Genomic DNA, 19,879 nt, shown 5'->3' with positions numbered 1-19,879 from the left:
AAAAGAGATGTGTTAAGAAGATGATGAGTGAAACATTTACATAGAACTTGTGAAAATTAAGCTAGATTGTATTGAGAAAATGAAAAAACAAATGAATGGATATGCCTGTTCTCAGTGATGACAAGGAGACTGCCATGTCTGGACTCATCTTAGAAATGATCCTGGGTTCAAATCTGGCCTCAGACACTTCCTAGCTATGTGACCCTGGGCAAGTCACTTCACCTCCCTTGGTCAGCCCTTACTGCTCTTCAATCTTGGAACCAATACACAGGCCTTAAAAACACCCACAGCCACCTTGTTCCCACTCAATTTATCTCTTATTCTGGCTTTAGTTGCTTTTCCTATGATTATGATTCAACTACATTCTTTCTTGTAAATTTACTGATTTTTTTAAACAAAAGTTAGCCGCCTCCCTGTAACCAGAAACACTGTAAATATCAAACTTGGAAATGATTGTCTTTTGCTTCTCTTCGTAGTCAGACTGCCAGGTCCACTTGCAACCACAAATAATTCCGCCAAATATGGAAGAATATATGAGCAGCCTCCTCAGCGCCGTCCTCCCTTCAGTCTTGAATAAATTCCGCATCTATCTGACTCTTCTGCGATTGCTGGACTACAGCATCTCCGACGAGGTCACCAAGGTACGACCGCGGGGGGGGGGGGGCAGAACCAGCGCTTCGCAGCAGGCAAGGGTTAAAAAAGGGCTGTCAGAGAGTCGATGAGGAGATACTTAAATCTGCTGTGATTCTTTTCCCCGCGGCGCCTTCGCTCCTCACCATGGGACGCTGTCGCCGTCTTCATGCAGGCGGTTGAAGATGACTTCGTGGAGATGCGCAAGAGTGACCCGCAGAGCATCACGGCCGACGACCTCCATCGACTGCTCGTCGTAGCGAGGTGACTCGTGATTGGGGGTGCTTCAGAGTGTTTTTAAGGGGCCCTGGGGGTAGAGTTGGTGTTTGAGGGAGCCATGAAGAAAAACTGCGAGTTTCATGTTCTAAAATTCATGAAGCCAGTGAGTCGTCACGGGCACTTGAAATCCTGGCTCGCGTTTGAGGGGTAAATACTAAACCACAGTGAAACGGGGTGGCTGCGAGGGGGCCACGTTTACATGAATGTCCGAGACATCCGCTTTTCTCTGGCTCGGTAGCGATCCTCCCCTCAGTAGAGCCCAGCTGTAAAAGCAGCTCCTTCTCGGCCACGCGTGTGAGGCGCTGGGCCTGTCCCTGCACTGAAGTGCCCTTTTGTGTCTGACGCAGGTTCTTGTCTCTCAGCGCTGGTCAGACGACGCTGTCCAGGGAGAGGTGGTTACGCGCCAAGCAGCTGGAGTCCTTGCGAAAAACCAGGCTTCAACAACAGAAATGTGTGAACGGAAACGAACTTTAACATTTTTTTCCTTTTACTTTAGTTTAACAGATTATGAAAAGTAATGTGCAAACTGCAACAAGATTATTGTAATATTGAAATATCATTTATACCATATTGTTTTGTAGATTATTTGTATCAAAACAAATGACACTTTTCCTTGAAATCCAAATCATGCCTGAAAACTGAAGTTTATATGGTGTTCAGTAAGGCCGCCTTTTAAACTTACTGATTTTATGAAGCTTTCAAGTTTTTTTTGTAATTAAACTGGTAACTGTGCAAATTATTTGATATTAAAGATTTAATATTGATAGTAGTGCTGTGCTGACTATACTTTTTCAGGGACCATATAGCTTAAGTTTAGGTTTCCATGGAGGGTGTATCAAGAAAATGGAGTAGATTTTTCACTGTTTGACATTTGATGAATTATTATTGTACTCTTTACACGGCAACAGGCAGCTACTAGGTCATTCCAAACCTAGCTTTTTCTTACTGTCCTACAGTAAGGCTTAGGCTGAGGAAACTTAAATTCAAATAACATTATTTCATTCATTACAAGTTTGTGTGTGTGCATACACATATATTTAAGATACATTTACCCTGGTAGTTAATTTTGATACAACTGAATTTGCACAGGAGACAAAATTTATATTAGGGGACTTATTTTGATAGAGTTAAGCTTATTTTATCTTATTATTTTTACTCTGAAGGATTCTTCAGACAGATTTTAGAGTCTTTCATCATCTGATTCCCTTAAGTGACTCTGTAGGGTTGTCACACTCTCCTCCATATACTCCCTGTTCCTATTAAGCTCATCTCATTGCTATTTCCCAGAAACGGTGACCCTCACACATTTGCCTTCATTTAAACCTTTGCTCATGATTTTTCTGTCTGGCCTGGTCTCCCCTGGAAACGATAGCTAGCTGGCGAGGAGGACACGTCATCCCTGGAAGCCGTCACCTTCATCTTTTCATCGTCCACTGCATCTTTTCATTGGGCTGGAACTGGCGGCCTCATTTTACAAAAATGTAATCCCAAATGGTGTTGAATCTCCTCATGGGATTTATTCTTTGCAATAATCAGACATGACTATACTTAATATAGTTTGTGTTTAAAATTCTTTGTCCACTAATCTAACTTGCTTGTAGCAGTATGGATGACATGAAGGCTAGGGAGGGCCTTGAACTAGATACTAGAGACAAAGACCAGGGAGGACACGGGATAGTCATCTGGGCTGGAGAGAGTTGTGATGCAGGGAATTTCAACACAGAGCACAGGTGGAATTGCCACCATTTGGCAAATCCAGGTGCTTGAGAGAAAGGGGAGAAAGAAGAAAATGAGATTTTGAGTGATGGGTAAACTACAGTCCGTGGGCCAGATGCAGCCCCCTGAAATGTTCTATCAGGTGAATAACATTCCTAATCTGACGAATACAATGAGTAGGATACATACAAGACAATGAAATTTCTAAAGAGTTGTCTTAGAAACAGTCTACACACACACACACACACACACACACACACACCACTTTTGTAGTGTTGAATGGTCAGTTATCTTCTAGCACTGAGAAAATACTCTTATAGCTAAGAAATCATTCCATCAGCCCATCACTGATTATTATATTTCACATCCAGAATAATATGAAATATTCACAGGGCATTTGACTTGGAGGAGTCTCATACATATTTAAGCTACTATGGCTCATTAACTGGCAGAGATGCTCTCTAAAGGCCTACAGGGAGAAATTTGGCAATCCTGTAAGAAAAAAATGAAGTTCAAATATCTAGGTTCCTAAAGTGAGAGATGAGATCCTGGATCTTAGAAATCATGGATTTTTTAATAGTTTTCCTAAATGTTATGAAAATACTGAATACCACAATGAAAGGAATATGATAACAAGAGAAGGAAAGAATGGGACAGAAATTTGAAAGTTTTTGTTATTCTGAAATAAAAGTCTAAACCCATATTGCCTCTTAAATCTGAAACATCAGGAAGCTAATTTGAAATTAAAATTTTTTATTAAAATATTTCTCATATATATCCCTTTGCATTAAAATACAACGGTGCTTTATTTTTTAAATATACAATGACAAGATTTTTATTGACACAAAAAAATCCACATCACTAGGAAAACATGAATAAATAACAAAAGTGAAAATTTCAACAGACAATTCTGTTCGGCTGATAATCACTTCAACACCAAAGGAAGCCTCTTGAGCCACTACACTAGTTATGACACGTGTTTGAGATATCATGTGCAACTGGCTCACAGGACACATACTAAACACAGAGGCACCAGTTTTACATGGTGAGGATAATAGCTCAAAGTTCTAGTTGGAGTGGCTATCTTTTCTACAGCAGCTTACATAAAAATGGCAAATCCCCATTTTGAATTGCTAGAAACAAACAAATTGTATTTCTATTCATACTTAGAAGTTCCTAATGTCCAATAACCAGTGCGCACAAAGTAGTTTTCATTTCATTCCTCAAAGCACTTTTGAAAGAACTTGGGGGTATCCAAGCAGTGAATGGTCACACAATCTGAATATATTCAGATTTATTCTAGCAACTGAGCTTTTAGTGCTCCTAAACTGTATATGCAAATACAGAGGCAGCAATATGTTCTGATTTTTCTTTTCAGGTGGATAATCAGGTCAAATGGTACCTGGTTCCTGACTATAGTGTCCCCAAATTAGTTCTTTATAGGAAGATGGACGTTTTGACAGACAAAATCACAAGCAATCATTTTTTTTTTGCATCACAAACATTTTCCCACATTCAACTCAGCCTTAAAACAACTATTTTTAAAACTCCTGGAATTATCCAATTACTTTGCAGAAATACTACCTAATATAGAAATGAGAGTATAGGCATTTAGACTCAATGGAACACACACAACTAAAACAAGGATTAAAATACTCTACTCCTCCAAGTAAACATAATATACTTTACAGATAAAACACTTTATTTTTAGCTGTGAATAATCAATTAAGTAAATGTGTTCAGATCCATTCTTTTAGTGGAAGCACTTTCCAGATTCTCCAAATCATGGATTCTGGAATTAAAATTAATAGCTTGTTTGTTAGTACCAGTGTATAAAAACTACCTGCCGAGGCCAATATATTCTAGGGTAAATATCATCTCAGTGCTCTTAGAAATTCTGAATCCTGCTCAGAAAGTCTCAAAACCATTCTCCCAAAATACGTAATTGGTAGTTTTGATCCCCAAACTCAGACAGTACAAGTTACGAAATTTTGGTATCAACTAATTTTCTTTAGGATTATATATAAGCCATTGAAGAACTACTTGTGGCTAACTAGATCTGAATTATTCTAGTCTGACACTGGGTAAACATGTCTTTAAGTTCATTTTGTGCTACCTCATTAATTGCCTCAGGTTCTGCCGGACTCTTTTGGACTTTAGCGACTGCAAAGTTTATCCCATGGGTCAGCCCAGCTTGGGTAATATTAGCCACCTGCACCATGGAGCTTCGGATCTTTGCAAAAGGGGACACTGCTCTGCTGCCGTTGCTTTCTGCAGGGGAAGGTGTTGGGTTAGTTCCTGCCTCAAATTCAAGTACACTCGACGCAGACCCCGGAGTCTTCTGAGCTGTAGAAAAATGAGGAGGTTCGACGGACAAAAAATATGGTGTCGTGGTGTCCGATGGGACGTCCAGCTTAGAGGGTCGAGGAGGAATCTCTTGCGTTACTTCTGATTTGCTTTCTTTGTTCTTATGCTCCTCTGTGAGAGACTCAGAGCCTTCCTGGGCAGCCTGCTGAGATGCAGACTCGATCTCCAATGGCCCTGTTTTGCTTTGAGCATCTTGTATAAACCTGTGGCAATAAGCATCTACTGGCTTAGCAAAGTCAACCAGTACATTGTCGGCAGAAGGACTTTTCTTCATTGGCGAGGGCAGCCCTTTCCCCAGACCACTGCTGTGGGCGACAACGATCTCAGAAGGAACGCGAATGGCGATGTCGGTGCTGCTTATAGACTGAGATCGACTGCCTAATCTTGGAGCTGAAGCGATGATGCCACAACTGGGAAGAACATAGTCCACTGGCCCCACATTTTCTAAAGAATTAACTAGTTGCCTGTCCTCTTCTGACTTGGAATTTGTAAGGTACTCATCAGAATGGAATGAGTCATCTGAAGATATCTCCTCATCAGATTGTACCTGACCTTTACTATCCATCACACCTGGATTTTCCATAGTTTCAAGACTACTGTCTGATTTCCAAAGATTCACTGTTAAGTTTGGTTTTAAAAAGTTGACTTTCACTTCAGGTTTTGTGAAGCTCCCTAGCTTGCGTAGGTTGCCAATATTGACATTGGATTTGGTCTGTTTTACTTTTTGATTTAGAGATGAGAATTTGCTAATCAAAAAATTCTTTCCTTGAGCCAATGATCCTTGGTTTTGAGTTCTAATCCCAATGATATCTTCATGAGGTTTACTACTCTTCCTAGAAATTGGAGAGAAAAAGTTTCTATATGAAATCCTATTAGGACAATGAATCAGTTTCATTTCAAAGACTGCTGAAAAGCTACCTAAAATGCCCACTTCAGATAGTTGAACTTGGATCGAGTTATTTCACCAATATCCGATCTTTCAAAAGGTTTCAAGGATGAAACAAACAAAATAATGAACACTGAAAAAGTAAGTTATTCTTGTTGGCATCATGTTACTGACTATAACCACAGCAACTGTGATGATAAAAGTGGGAAAGCAAAGATTATGTTTATTAGATTATTATTATTATTATTATTAAAATACTACTTAGAGCACTAACCAGGATTAAGATTGCCTACAAAAACTTTTCAGTACTTATATCTGATGCCAACAAATTAGAAACATCATCTAGATCTAATAATTTTGATGAAAAATATTCCACCTTTAATTTCCCAAACCTCATACTGTAAAAACTCTTAATATTTTGCAAAATAATGTTAATTGGGGTTCTAAGACAAAATTTAATTGAAAAAGATATTTCCTTAAGCGTATTAAACATGGAAAATAAGATACATCTATAATACTACAAATAGCAATATAAAATAAGTCTTAGTTCCATTTATTTTGCTTTGAAAGTTTTTTTGTCCTGAAAGTATTCCATACCCACCAGATCCCAGTTTAGCTAGCCTAGCCCTGCTCAAAGTCAAGAGTCAATATTTCCTTTCTTTAAAGGCCTGAGAAATGCCTATTTTTTTTTTAAATGCTACTTTTTTTTATAACCCCAAGAGGCGGGGAGGAAAATAAACTCACCTCTCAAGTTTTTTCTCTATGATGGGTACATCTAAACCCATAGCTTGCTTGGTGATCTGTAGCATCTCTGCAATGCACTGAAGTGTATCTGAAAACCAATTTAAAGTCTGTCATCCTCCAAAATGTAGCCAATCTAACCCAAAATGCAATTTAATGCTACCTAATCATCTTATTCTTACTTTGGGGGGGGGCGGGGGAATTTAACCCCACTAAAAAAATTTCTTAAATCCCAAAACAATAACTCTCCAATATATGAAGTGTCCCAAATGTCTTGATGCAGCTTTAATCACTTAAATCTCTACCCTCCTTCAACCTTAGTGCTAACAGAACCACTTGATATACCCCAAAAGGAATAATTTTGTCCCAACATTGTTTGTATTGAATGAGGGAAGAGTTTCTGCAGTTATATATTCTGCTACAAGGTCAAACAGAATTTCCATCACAGACTACATCAATATAATCCACATCCTACATCTTCTGTGACCTATTTAAAAACTGCATCCTGCCTCGGGCTGAATCATCAGCTCAGGCAATCCCCACGGTGGGAATGAAGATACAATTTTGAAGTCTCAAAATGTTTACTTCTCTTCCAGATTGTATGGCAGGGGTATCTAGTTTGTGACCTATTGTATAATAGACTTCTTCATAAAACTACCTTTTGGGGGCAGCTGGGGTAGCTCAGTGGATTGGGAGCCAGGCCTAGAGACGGGAGGTCCTGGGTTCAAATCTTACCTCAGCTACCTCCCAGCTGTGTGACCCTGGGCAAGTCACTTGACTTCCATTTCCTAACCCTTACCACTCTTCTGCCTTGGAGCCAATACACAGTATTGACTCCAAGACTGAAGGTAAGGGCCCTAAAAAAAAAATAACAATAAAAATAAAACTACCTTTTAATATTATCATTACCTTTTCCATCCTCTTCTGCATTTCGCACCACAGCTCGGAGGGTATGAAAATAACCACCTGTTTCTTTATATTTATAGTGTAACCTCATGCAGGAAAACTTTGGTTTCCCAAAAAGAGTGGGTTCAGGACCTAGAAACCCCAAATGAATATCATAAATGTTATATAAGTTACTTTAAGATAGTACAAACATGACTGAAATTATTTTCACCAATTATGCATTTAGAATACTTTTCAGTCAGTCTTAGTCAAACACCTGTGCTATGCACTAATGCTAGAAAGAGAAGCAAAAGACATTTCTTGCTCAAGAAGTTCACAGTCTAATGGGAGAGACAAAAAGCAAACAAAATGTATAAATAATCTACCTCTAGGACTGTTTTGATGAAAATAGGATAGATTCTAATAAAAATTATTAGGATTACTTGGATAGGTAGGAGAGGGAGAGAGATAAGGGGCCCTGATCTAGCTTTTCCACATGGCCCCTCTGGCAGACCCCAGCCCAGAGGGCCAGAGACAGAGAACTTCCTGCTTAACCCTTTGTATAACCTCTCAGCTTCTTGCCTCCTCCTCGCCTTCTGGGTCAAGTTCTGGCTGACGCCAGGCATGCAGGCAGTCAATAGGAGATGATGTCGCTTGTGTGACCCCCGAAAGGGGGGAAAGGGAAATTTCCTTCACACAGGATGAACAGGAAATAATTAACAAGAGGAAAAACTATAAGAGGCTTAGGAATGGCTGTCATTGGAATGTAAAGAAATGCAGAAGGCCAGTAAGCAGAGACAAAGGAGAGCATTCCAAGTACAGGAGCCAGCCAGAGGCCATGCCCAGAGACCAGGCCATCAGAGCAGAGGGTGTGTTCCAGAGGATGCTGGGAAGGCTGGAAAGGCTGGGGGGGGTGGGCCACCCAGAGAGATTCAGAAGGCCTCTGAGTGCCAGAGAGGATTCTGTAGTCAGTCCTGGGTGCCATGATGAAGAACAGAGAGAATGGACTGGAGTGAGGAGAACCTCGAGGCAGGAGGCAGCTATTAACAATGGTCCAGGTGAGGGGGGATGCCGGCCTACGCCAGCCCGAGGCCGTGTCAGCAGAGATGCTGCAAAGGCAAAGTCAGGCCTTGGGAATGAACTGCACGAGGGAGCGAGAGGTCCAGGATGTCTGTAGGTTTGAAAGCCTGCCCTCTACAACAAGAGAAGCACGTGCACAGAGAGGCTTTAGGAAGGAGGACAATCTTGAGTTCGGTTTTGGATCGGGTGAATTTAAAACACCCCCGGGACACCTAGTCAAAAGGGATCTGAAGATGGGAGACCAGAGAGCAGCAGAATATAGGGCAGGGTATGTAGATTTTAGAATCAGTCATAAAGATGGTAATCCAATCCATGGTAGAGCTAATGAGATCACCAAATGAAGCAGCATAAGGGGAGAAGGGGGCCCAGGACAGTCTCCTAGGGTTTGAGGGTATGATATGGATGAGGATTCAGCAAAGGAGACTGAGAGACAGCACTAAGACTGGTAGGAATTGAACTAGGAGAGAGGAATATTCTAAAATCCTAGAGGAGAGTGTCAAAGACAAGAAGGCTACAGAGGGATGAAGAAAAATGAAGACAGAAAAGGCCAGTGCATTCGACAATCAGGGCACCCCTGGTTTCTCTTCAGGAGATCATAAAATGGATTGTAAGGGGAAGAGAGTAAGGAAAGTGGAGGCATAGACAACCGTTACCTTTATGAGGAACAGAGCCATAAAGGGCAGGAGTTGGTTAGGGAGACCCTGAAAATAAATGCCAGAATGGGGATGACCCACAGGGTAATCTGTTGCAGATGGAATGGAATGGGATCCCTTGAGCAGGTTGGGGTTTGCTTCAGTAAGTAGGTACCTCTGATAAAAAGGACTTTATTTATTTATGAGAAAAATCTGCTCTCTGTTAAGATTTACCTTTAACTGTTAGTTTACTGTTTTGTAGAGTTTATGAAGCTGATGTGAAAACATCTCAGAAGAACTGGACAGGTTACTCGATCTTTTGCTTGTTTTTTATGAACAACGTGAATATCATATGTTTCTAAATTATTTGAAAGTATGCAAATGGATTTGGTATGATACTGGAGGAATTAATATATTACCTTACTGACGTACCTGAGCTAAATGACTGAAAGTTCTAGGAGTGCATAGAAACCAACATTAAGTGAATTAAATATTTTTCAATATGAATTTGAACACTGACAGCCAGTGTTATATTTTTCAGATTGGCACAAAGCACAACTACTGTTCAATTCAACGTTTTCAGATTCCCATTAAGCCATGCAAGCTGCAACTTCCCAGTCAAAATTACTGGCTGCCAAACTAATCTCTATGTCTCCAACTGTACATTTTTGATGTTTGGAATTTTAAAATTTTTCTGAAAAGTAGATTTTGTAGATTCTATTATGTTCACAGCCTTTGTAAAACTATATAATTGTGTAATTTCTGTGTATAAACTGAATGGCTGGGCTTTCAATATAGTATTCATATAATGCAATAAATATTCATGTTATTTAAAAAAAAGTAAGGCACTTTATTGTATAAAATGGATTGAGGAGATAATGGCAGAAAGCATTTGAGTGACAGATGAAGAAAAAGGGGGGACAAGGGGAAGTTCATGACAAATGGCCTGTAAAATGTGAGACGAAAGAGTGGGAGCCACAAGAGGTCTGAGAAGAGTTGAAAAGGTTTCAAAGAGCTGCCGTGGAGAGTGGGATCACAAGTTGGTGAGGCAGGTACAGAAGGACTGCTTAGAAGAGGACTCAGTTGAGATTGTAAAACATAAATCTGTAGTGAACCCAATTACAATAGTTGTGTGATATTTTCTACCTTCATTCAGCCAGGCATGTGGAGCTGTGAAGACTGGATGGTGGGAATGATCCAAGGTTGAGGCTTGACAGGGCATAAATGAGTGAAATGATAAAGGGGCTGGGAGCTCAAATAATAGTGTTTAGTTGAGCTGGTTCACAAACAAGTCTAGATGGGGAAAAGAGGTGAGCGTGCAGGCCAGATAGCCCAAGAGAGAAATATGGTATCAAGGGACTGAAGGTCATCATGTAGGTAAAGAGTAGGGTTCATTAAGGGAAAGGCAAGGGGAGAAGTGGAAAGTCAATATGTTATGGTTGGATAGGAAGATTTTGGAATTCTTGAACACAGAGATGATCATTTGTATCTGAAGTAGGAGAGAAAAAAAAACTTGAGAAATATACCTCGATCATAATTTTTTAAAAAAGAAATCTATTTGTCTCAGAGCCCAAATATTTTGAGGGACACTATTTAAGAACAACAAAAAATTGTTTTCCATGGCCACAAACATACAGTTGGTCACTGTCACCAACACTGTAGGGCAATCTTCAAACTGAATGCAAAGAAAAAACAATTATCACCGAAATAATAGTTTTCTGGTTCTAATAAGTCAATATTACTTGTTTAAACCTAACTACCCTTTTGAAGAAATAGGATAGTATTTAAAACAACCTAAATACTTAAAATTTTACCTATTTCTATTTTCTCCAAGTTTTCCAGGCTCAGTCTTTGATACTGATTTACTTTATCAACTTCATCATCATAACTGGATAGAGAAAGAAGTAGAATAAAGATTAAAATAGAAAATATTCTGCTTCAGTACACAAAATTATTCAGAACCACTAAGCATTTAAAATAATAAAACTTATAAAAGTGACATTTAATTTAAGAAATCAACCTAAAAAAATGTCAATGAAAGCTTTTGATTCAATGTGCAACTTACTAGGCCACGTAGTATGCAGAGTTAGAAAGCAGTAGTAGCACATCCACATCTTTATGAGTAGCATCAATAAGGCTAAAAAACATGGTAGGGATTAGGGAAAAAGTATTTTCATAACAATTTACATTTTAAGCCATTAAGTAAGAGTTTTGCCACATAACCAAACAAAAAGAATAATTACAAAAATTAAAACATAGTTTGTCTATCCACAAATAAATGAGGACTTCACACTATTCTGATTATTATTCAATTGAGTATAACTCTTTTTCCTTCATATAAAATTGGCATTTTGGAGGTAAACTGCTATTAAACTTTGGCTATATCATATAATTAATACCTGGAAAACTGTGAAAATTATTTGTCAAGTAGTAGAGAAAAGCAAAAAGTAGGCCAAAAGTAAGAAAAGATTGAAAAACATTAATCTTATTAAAAAACTCAATCTCTATTGCAATAATGTTGAAATTTTAGCATAGGAAATTATCATTGACAATTGAATGTCAATTGTCAAAGTAAAAAAGTATAATTCTATAGTATTCCTATAGGGGTGTGAAAGCATAATGCATATATAACATCTTTATTTTTGACTAAACTATTTTCATGCTTACAAGGTGAGTGGATCAGCCTATCTGACCTACAGGCATTAACAGTTTTACACAGAGAGGGTTTGAGAGAGATTCTGGACCTTTTCGAAGGATTTTTAGAGGCTGATAGCACTGGTTCTCTACCACATAAATTTCATCTCCAAGCTTACCCTTCTCTTTCTTGTCATTTTTGCTAGCAATACTAAATTTCTCAACCATGATGAGGATATTCATAGAAGAATATGCCCAGAGTTCCTGAGGTTACTAGAAGAGCTAAAGAAAAGGAGTTAAAAGCAAAATTTTTACATATACACTATTCAAGGACACAAGATTTCAATACTGATGGCCTACAAAACTGTTACTGATTTGGCGCTGTGGCTTCTCCAAACTTAGGGCTGTTCTTAGCTTACAGAAATGAGTCCATCATCATGCCTGGACACAAAACCATTCCAACTTGACAGAACTTTCAAGAGCTCGTGCTCTGCCAGCAAACCTTCAAAAACACAGTCGCTTCCCAAACCATAAGGAGCTATGGGGACTGGAGCAAAGAGTGCACAGGAGAGTCCAAACTGATGTAGCATTGTGCGGTTTTTAAAGTACTCCTCAGAAATCAGAGGTAGAATTAGCTGCTCTGTCAGTGGAGAACAACAGAGGGTGGCAGAGCACTACCATAAAGAAACAATTCCCCTGAGCAGGGCAGTTCCCTCAGCTAGATTCAGCACAGTAGCTGAGGGAGGAAGGCTGTGAGAGGGAGGGCACGGCCGGGATCCACAGGGCATCCCTGAGTCCACGTGCCACTCAGAAACAAGCCCATATGATATGCTTCCCAAGTGCTGGTAAACTGCCATGCACCATGCATACAAGCCCACACCTGGCATTATCTAAGTAAACACTGCCCTTGCTATCTATCAACTGTTAATTAAGACATTAGCATCAGAAGGTTAAGAAGGGGCCGCTCTGGGCATGAATTCAAACTGACCTTGGATCACAATCAATAAGGGCCCATCCCCCATGGAATTTTTCATCATCAGGCAACAGTAATTTCATATAGCTCTGTAAGAGTTGGCTAATCAGTTCCTGGTGGCTTCTCTGATGTTCCTTGTCCAAAGCCTCATGTTCTTTCTCTTTGGTAAATATGGAATAGAGATCTTCAGTCACAGGAATGCCTTGCATCAAATCTAAGAGAGGGAGGTTGGTGAAGGAAGTGGGGAAAGTAGAAATGTTGGCATTAAGTCATTATCATTTAAAACTTGGAAAGAGAATAAAAATAGGATTAGTTTAAATATTCCTTTAAAAGGCAATAGGAAGGTCTACAATCATTAAAAATTTGTCACAATACAAAAAAAAAAAAACAAAGGAAAAAGTTATACAGATTGGAAAAAAACCTAGTGGATTCTGACTTTTATAGATTAAAAATTAGGAGATAAATTTTAAAATTAGCTAAGTGGCATGGTGCTCTAGAAGACCTAATTTAAAATCCTGCAATATTTATAATATTTTTTTTGCATAACAAAATTTAAGCATGGTAACGTATCTTTCTTGACTGTAAAAACCATAAATATTCTTAAAAAACATAAAAGACAGTATGGTATCCTAGAGAGGAAACTGGACTAGGTAGTAAAACAGCTAGCATTTTTATTACCTACTTTCCACGCTTGTGAGAAAAGTATTTGGTAAACCATAAAACACTATAAAGATCGAAATATGCTAACATTCACTTACAATATAGTCAAAGGCAATAGTATTTTTGTGAGGAAAAAGATTAAACTTGGCTTACAGAAAATGGTTAGCTATTTGTTCATGTCAAAGAGCCCAGAGTAACCCAAAAAAAAAAAAAATCTTTCCAGAGAAGGAAACTTCCTACTTTTGATCAATCAAGAATCATTTTTTAAACATTTTAACATGTTCAAAATAAATATAAGACTCATACAGAAAAAATATAAAGTGAACTAGAGAAGGAAAATTTAGGAAATCTGGAAAAGTTTCTTGAAGGTGCTTATTATCTCAAAGAGAGCGTCTCTGAATGGACTGGTGGGTTTTTTTTGTTTGTTTGTTGGGGGAGGGGGGTGGTTCCAAGAGGCAAGGGTAAGAAAGGAAAACATTCTTAGAAGACAGTTTGGCTGTAGCATAGAATATGCAGTGGAAAGGAATATGTAATTAGCTTAGAGAGTAGTTTGAACTTTATCTTAGGGGAAACTGTGAGCCAATGAAGCTTCTTAAGCAGGGGAAAGACATGGTCATACCTGTGCTATCAGAATAGCATTTGGCATGTAGGTAGAGAATGAACTAGAAAGCAAAGAGACTGAAGGCAGGAGACTACTTAAAGAAGCTACTGCAGTAAGCCAGGTGAGAGGTGACGAATATCTGAACTGGAGTGGATGTATGAGTGGAAAAGAGATGGGAGGAATGTTGAAGAGATAAAACTGACAAAACGTGGAAAATTTATAGAGATGGGGATGTGTGACAGTAAAGAGTCAAGAGATGACTTCTAGGCAATGACCTTAGGTGACTGGAATAATGGTGGTGCCCTTCACCCAAAGAGGGGAAGTTAAAGGGAAAAATAATGAGATCTAAGAATTTTATTTCTGCTGACAAGATCCTAATGCATATAATTTCCCCTCTGTAAGACAACAGCTCCCTCATTCTGCAGGCCCTAAACTCTGCTGCAGAGTGAATAAAAAGACAAATATTTGTACAGGTGGATGGCTTGTTTTATTAGCATCAGTCTAAGCAATTAACAGCAACCACAGTCATCTCACTTTTGTAAAGATGGACAATATAAAACAAAAGCAATTATTATAAAACACAAACGTTATTCTACATTAATATCCCTCGTTTCCCAAAAAACCTCATTCAAGAAAGAAATTACTGAACTAGTCATCACACCTTAAGACAAAAAGCTTCTTACCTATAACTGCTTGTCTATAAGCATCCTTAAAGCGATTCAAGTAATACCTATTGGCAGAATTAACTCCATCTTTCATGACTCCTGCCAACTTCCTTTCACCAGTCCTAGTGAAATCACCCTGTTAAGAGAAAATGTTATTTTATTTTGATCATTTACTTGAGCCAATTTTGACAAATACCAAGATGTCAGTTTAAAACCAATAAAAGTCTACAACCTAGAATACTGAAGACTATTCAAGCTATAAAGTTTAAAACTCTGGATCCTATAAAACACACGAAGGACTTGAAAAAGAATTCCTTGTCAGGGCTGACAAGGATAGTTGGGATCCTCTGGACAAATCCTCACACTTAACATAACACTGATGCCTACGGAAGGCCTACATCTCATCGAGGCCCTGTCAGTTCAGCTGGAGCTCGACTTCTTGGCATTTTCTGGGATTCTATGACTCTTTTGTGGACTAGCCCTAGGACTGCATCGGTCAGAGAACTCCAGTCAAGCCTCTACTTCTGTGTAACCAGGAGGTGCCTAGAGGGCTCAGTCAGGATGTGCCTCGGATAGAAGCCTAAACCAGGTCTCCATGGTTTCAAGGCTAACTGAATCTACTATGCCATGCTGCTGAAGACATTAATGATACATTAATTAATAAATTAATGAACTTTTAAAATAAAAAATTAAGTTTCAAAGGTTAGTTTGTTGTGTTCCATAAATGGCCTAGGTATTCCAATATGAAACCATGCCAGGTTGGTGGTCTATGGTTTTCTTGTCACATGTATCATTCCATAGATTCCTAGACATTGTTATGAAAAACACCAACATCTGATAAAAAAAAAAGGCCAAGCCCACACCAAAGTCCATTTATTCATACAATAGTCAACATGAAAAGATTCTGTTACAGGAGAATTTGGGTTGAATTAGACTGGATTCTTTTAATCCTTAAGAAGTGAGGCATTAGGAATATTGGTTATAAAGTCTGCCTGGCTCAGTCATCCTTGGCAGTTCCAATTTACAGCTGTTCTGAGTACTTTCTCTCTGTGTGTGTGTGTGTGTGTGTGTGTGTGTGTGTGTGTGTGTGTGTGTAGAGGTGGTGAGGGGAGAGGGTTCAGCCAGCACAGTCTTGTTTCCATTCTCCCCCTTTCCTGTGGAAATCGACTCTTCCCCCTATCTTTCAAATTGTGTTTCAGAGAGCCCTCTAACACTGTCTTGCTTTTGGGTTTAGATTCTTGTCTTTTTTGAAAAACTTTTTAAGACTAGAATGGAAGGATAGTCAGGGTGGTTTTGGCTTTTGTTGCTCCTATGCTGCCATCTTGACCCCTGCCTTGTAGTTTTCAACACAGGAATCAATTAGTAATTCACTGTCAATCCTCTTTAGGAGTTGTTAAAAATTCTATATTCAGGGGCAGCTAGGTAACTAGCTAAGCCTGGAGACAAAAGATCTTGGGTTCAAAACTTGTCTCAAGACACTGCCTAGCTGTGTAACTCCAACTGCCTAACCCTCAGCACAATACTTGGTGTTCTAACTCTAAGAGAGAAGATAAGGATTTTTTTAAAAAATTCTATATTGATTATAGAAGAATAATTTTTAAAACATTTGTATATTTCTGCTATAGGTAGGAGTTTCCAATTAGTTTTGTTTGATTAGTCTTTTTAAAAATTATTTTCCTTCTCTCTCTTCCTCTTCCCTCTTTGCTTAGACAGTAAGTAATCATGATATAGCTTTTACATATAAAATTATGTAAAACATTGTTTCCATATTAATCCTTTTGTGGAAAAAAAAACAAACAAAAAATGAATTAAGAAAGTAAAACATAGCATGCTTTGTTCTGAATTTAGGCTCTATCAGTTCTTTCTCTGGAAGCAGTTGGAATTTGTCATCAACAGTGTGATAATGAAATTAAATCTTCCCTCCCCATTCTCAAATCTAATCACCAAAGGTGTAAACACCAGCACTTATTTCTCAAGTGGGGAGGTCTGTGACCCACAGTGTGCAAGAGTGAGTGATGAATCAGAATCAACTGAACTGCCTCCGTTGGCAGTCCTAAGCAAAGCATCTGTTGTGATTAGACAAGTAAACTAGGAGGAAGGCATAGGAAGAGATGAAAAAGAAGCACTTTTAAAAGGGAGTGACAACTTCCTGAAGGGGCTCTTCTTGTTTGTGTCTTGGACCTGAAGGAATGCTGGCTGAAACCTTGGACTAGGTGAGACTGCTCTTAATCTCTCCCTTGGAATTAGACGTGGTGAGTGTAAAGACTAAATCTTCACAGATTTCTCTGAAGGAACTCTCCTTTCAAGAGAGGCTTTGTGACTGAAGCTTTTGCTTCATTCATTCCCGGCCCTCAGCTCAAGGGCCCTTTTGGCCCTTAGCCTCCCTCTCCAATTGAGGACTAGTTAGATCTGCCTGGGTTGAACCAGGGACGGAAGCAAATTATTTAGTTTGGTTAGTTTAATTATCTTACCTTATCCTCTCTCTTAATTTTCTTACTTTCTCTCTCTCTTCTCATTTGTAAATAAACTACCATAAAAGTTATTTTGACTTGAGGTTTTCTCATTGGGGATTGATATTTATTCAATTCTTTGGTGACCATCACTTTTCAATATTCACCCAACAAAAACCCCTTTTTACCCCTTACAAAGAGTCCTTTGTTGAGTAGAGGAAGTGGGTTCCTAGGTGGCACAGTGGCTAGATAGCTAGGTTTAGAGATGGGAATCCTAGGTTCAAATCTGATCTCAAAAGACACGTCTAGCTATGTGACACTGAGCAAATCACTTAACCTCCTTTGACTAGCTTTTACTGCTCTTGCGCCTTTGAACCAATGCACAATATTGACTCAAAGACAGGAAGTAAGGCATTTTGTTTTTTTTAAAGTCCTTTGGGATTGTCTTGGATCACTGTATTGCTGAAAATTATTATTCATTGTACAATGTTGCTATTATGTATACAATGTTCTCCTGATACTGCTTACTTCACTCTGCATCAGATCATCTAAGTCTTTTCCAGGTTTTCCCAAAATTCCCCAGCTCATCATTTCTTAAAGCACAACAGTATTCCATGACAATCATATACCATAACTTAGCCATTCCCCAACTCACTTTCCAATTCTTTGCCACTGCAAGAAAAGCTACTTTATTTTTTTGTGTATATACATATATATAGTCCTTTCCCTTTTTTTTATTTTAATCTTTTAATTTTAATTAAAATTAATTTTAATTTTAATTCTTTTATTTTAATCTTTTGGGGATATAAATGAACTAGGTCAAAGGGTATGTACAGTTTTATAGCCTTTTGGGCAGAGATTCAAATTGTTCTCCAGAATTGTTAAAACTCAGTTCATGATTCCCTCAATAGTGCATTAGTGTCTCAGTTTTTCTACATTCCCTCCAACTTCCTTTACTCTCATCATAATAATCATAGGTATTGGGTGGTGCCTTAGTTGTTTTAATTTGCATTTCCCTAGTCAATAGTGATTTAGAGCATTTTTATATGACTATCTAGTTTTTTAAAGATTATTTTCTCTAAGAACTACCTGTTTATATCCTTTGATCACATATCAACTGAGGAATGATTTGTATTGCTACACAATTGACTTGCTTATCTATTAACTTGAGAAATGAAGTCTTTATTTAGAGACTGATTTTATTGAAATGATATGCATTGTCTATGCATATTCCTTCTAACTGCCCTAATAATGATAAAGTTCTTAGGAGTCACAAGAATCATCTTCCCACATGTGGATATAAACAGTTTAACCTTTCTGAATTGAATCTCTTTATGATTTTTCTTTCCTGTTTATCCTTTTATGCTGCTCTTAAGTCTTGTATCTGAGAGTCAAATTTTCTATTCAGCTCTTGTCTTTTTTGTATCTCTTTTTCCATTTGGACAATTCAACCTCAGTGAATTTTTGCACATCTTTTCCCATGTGGTTATGTGTCTTTTGAGGAGTTCTTTTTTTCAGTGAATTTTTTTGCCTCTCTTATCAACTACTTTATTCAGCTTTTAAAGGTATTATTTTCTGTGACTCCTTTACCAAGCTGTCTACTCTTTTTTCAAGATTTTCCAGCATTACTGATTCTTTTCCCCTATTTTCTTCTATCTTTATTTGATTTTTAAATGAGCTCTTCCAGTAATTTTTTTTTTTTGGTCTTTAGACCAATTCATGTTTTCCTTTGAGGTTTTGGATGCAACATTATTGACTCTATCGTCTTCTCAAGTTGTGTTTTGGTCTTCCCTGTCATCAAAATAATTTTCTATGTTGAGTTTCTTTTGTTAAAAACAAACAAGCCCAAACACTAAACTTGTTCTTTTTCATTTTTAAGTTAAAGTTTTTGAAAACTGTTACAGGTGGGTTCTATTTCTGTGAAGGAGGCACTGTGTCAAGCTCCAGAAGGTATGATTTAAGGAAAGGTATTATTTAATATTCTCCAGGCCAGTGCTCTGGTCTTGGAGGGACCACAAGCATTCTTTTCTGCCTGGAACTGTGACCATAGTTGCCTGCTGCCTTGTGGTCACAAGTGCTAGTGCTCTTCCTCACCCTGTGACCAGGACCCAGACCTATGTGTGGACACGTAACAAGTCTCACACCCAGAGCCAGCAAAGCGACCCCTGTAATATTCTGACTAGTTGTCCAACTCCCTTGCCTTTTGGAGCTGAGAGCTCCAGAAAATGATGCACCCCAAGGTCTGCCAGGCTTGCTGAGGTGGGCCTGACTGCCTCAATGCACTGATCTGTGCTCTAATCCCAGGTCCAATGGGATAGATGTTTTGTGCCAACCTTTTTAGTTATCTAGGGTTGAAGCATTGTTTCATCCCATTCTTTTGTGGGTTCTGACACTCCAGAATTCATTACAATAAAGTTGCTTAGAGAGTAATTTGGTAGAAGCAGACCCATGTACCTTCTCTGCTGTCTTGGCTCTGCCCCCACTTAAGTCTTAACTGACATATGGGATTTATTTATTTATTACTAAGCTTAATCATTTCTACTATATTCTAAATACCTGATAGTTCACATTAATATGCATCATCTTTTAAAACAAGTTTTTAAAATATTTTCCAGATACATGTAAAAATTTTAAGTTTCAAATTCTTTCCCTCCTACCTTTCCCACCTCCCTTGAGAATG

The 19,879-nt window shown here is 38.4% G+C and overlaps 2 protein-coding genes across 3 annotated transcripts in view; one reads left to right on the top strand and one right to left on the bottom strand.

Annotated features, from left to right (window-relative positions):
* The window catches only part of LOC123238194 (minichromosome maintenance complex binding protein), a 34,601-nt gene extending 32,939 nt beyond the window's left edge, over nucleotides 1-1,662 (top strand). For both annotated transcript variants that reach the window (XM_044665632.1, XM_044665633.1), the window contains 3 exons: nucleotides 477-641; nucleotides 806-894; nucleotides 1,257-1,662. In XM_044665632.1, the coding sequence (XP_044521567.1) occupies nucleotides 477-641; nucleotides 806-894; nucleotides 1,257-1,383 (381 nt within the window). In that variant the 3' untranslated portion in view covers nucleotides 1,384-1,662. The remainder of the gene's footprint in view (nucleotides 1-476; nucleotides 642-805; nucleotides 895-1,256) is intronic.
* A 1,746-nt stretch (nucleotides 1,663-3,408) lies between these two features.
* The window catches only part of INPP5F (inositol polyphosphate-5-phosphatase F), a 105,970-nt gene continuing 89,499 nt past the window's right edge, over nucleotides 3,409-19,879 (bottom strand). Inside the window, exons 14-20 of the mRNA XM_044665631.1 lie at nucleotides 14,768-14,885; nucleotides 12,839-13,037; nucleotides 11,282-11,353; nucleotides 11,031-11,104; nucleotides 7,529-7,657; nucleotides 6,623-6,710; nucleotides 3,409-5,825 (exon numbers count right to left, since the gene is read on the bottom strand). Coding sequence (XP_044521566.1) covers nucleotides 4,679-5,825; nucleotides 6,623-6,710; nucleotides 7,529-7,657; nucleotides 11,031-11,104; nucleotides 11,282-11,353; nucleotides 12,839-13,037; nucleotides 14,768-14,885 — 1,827 coding nt within the window. The 3' untranslated portion in view covers nucleotides 3,409-4,678. The remainder of the gene's footprint in view (nucleotides 5,826-6,622; nucleotides 6,711-7,528; nucleotides 7,658-11,030; nucleotides 11,105-11,281; nucleotides 11,354-12,838; nucleotides 13,038-14,767; nucleotides 14,886-19,879) is intronic.

The sequence above is a fragment of the Gracilinanus agilis genome, chromosome 2 (genome assembly GCF_016433145.1).
Source record: "Gracilinanus agilis isolate LMUSP501 chromosome 2, AgileGrace, whole genome shotgun sequence".
In the NCBI taxonomy this organism is placed as follows: Eukaryota; Metazoa; Chordata; class Mammalia; order Didelphimorphia; family Didelphidae; genus Gracilinanus; species Gracilinanus agilis.
The sequence above is the reverse complement of the archived record's forward strand: the minus strand, read 5'-3'. Positions and strand labels throughout refer to the sequence as shown.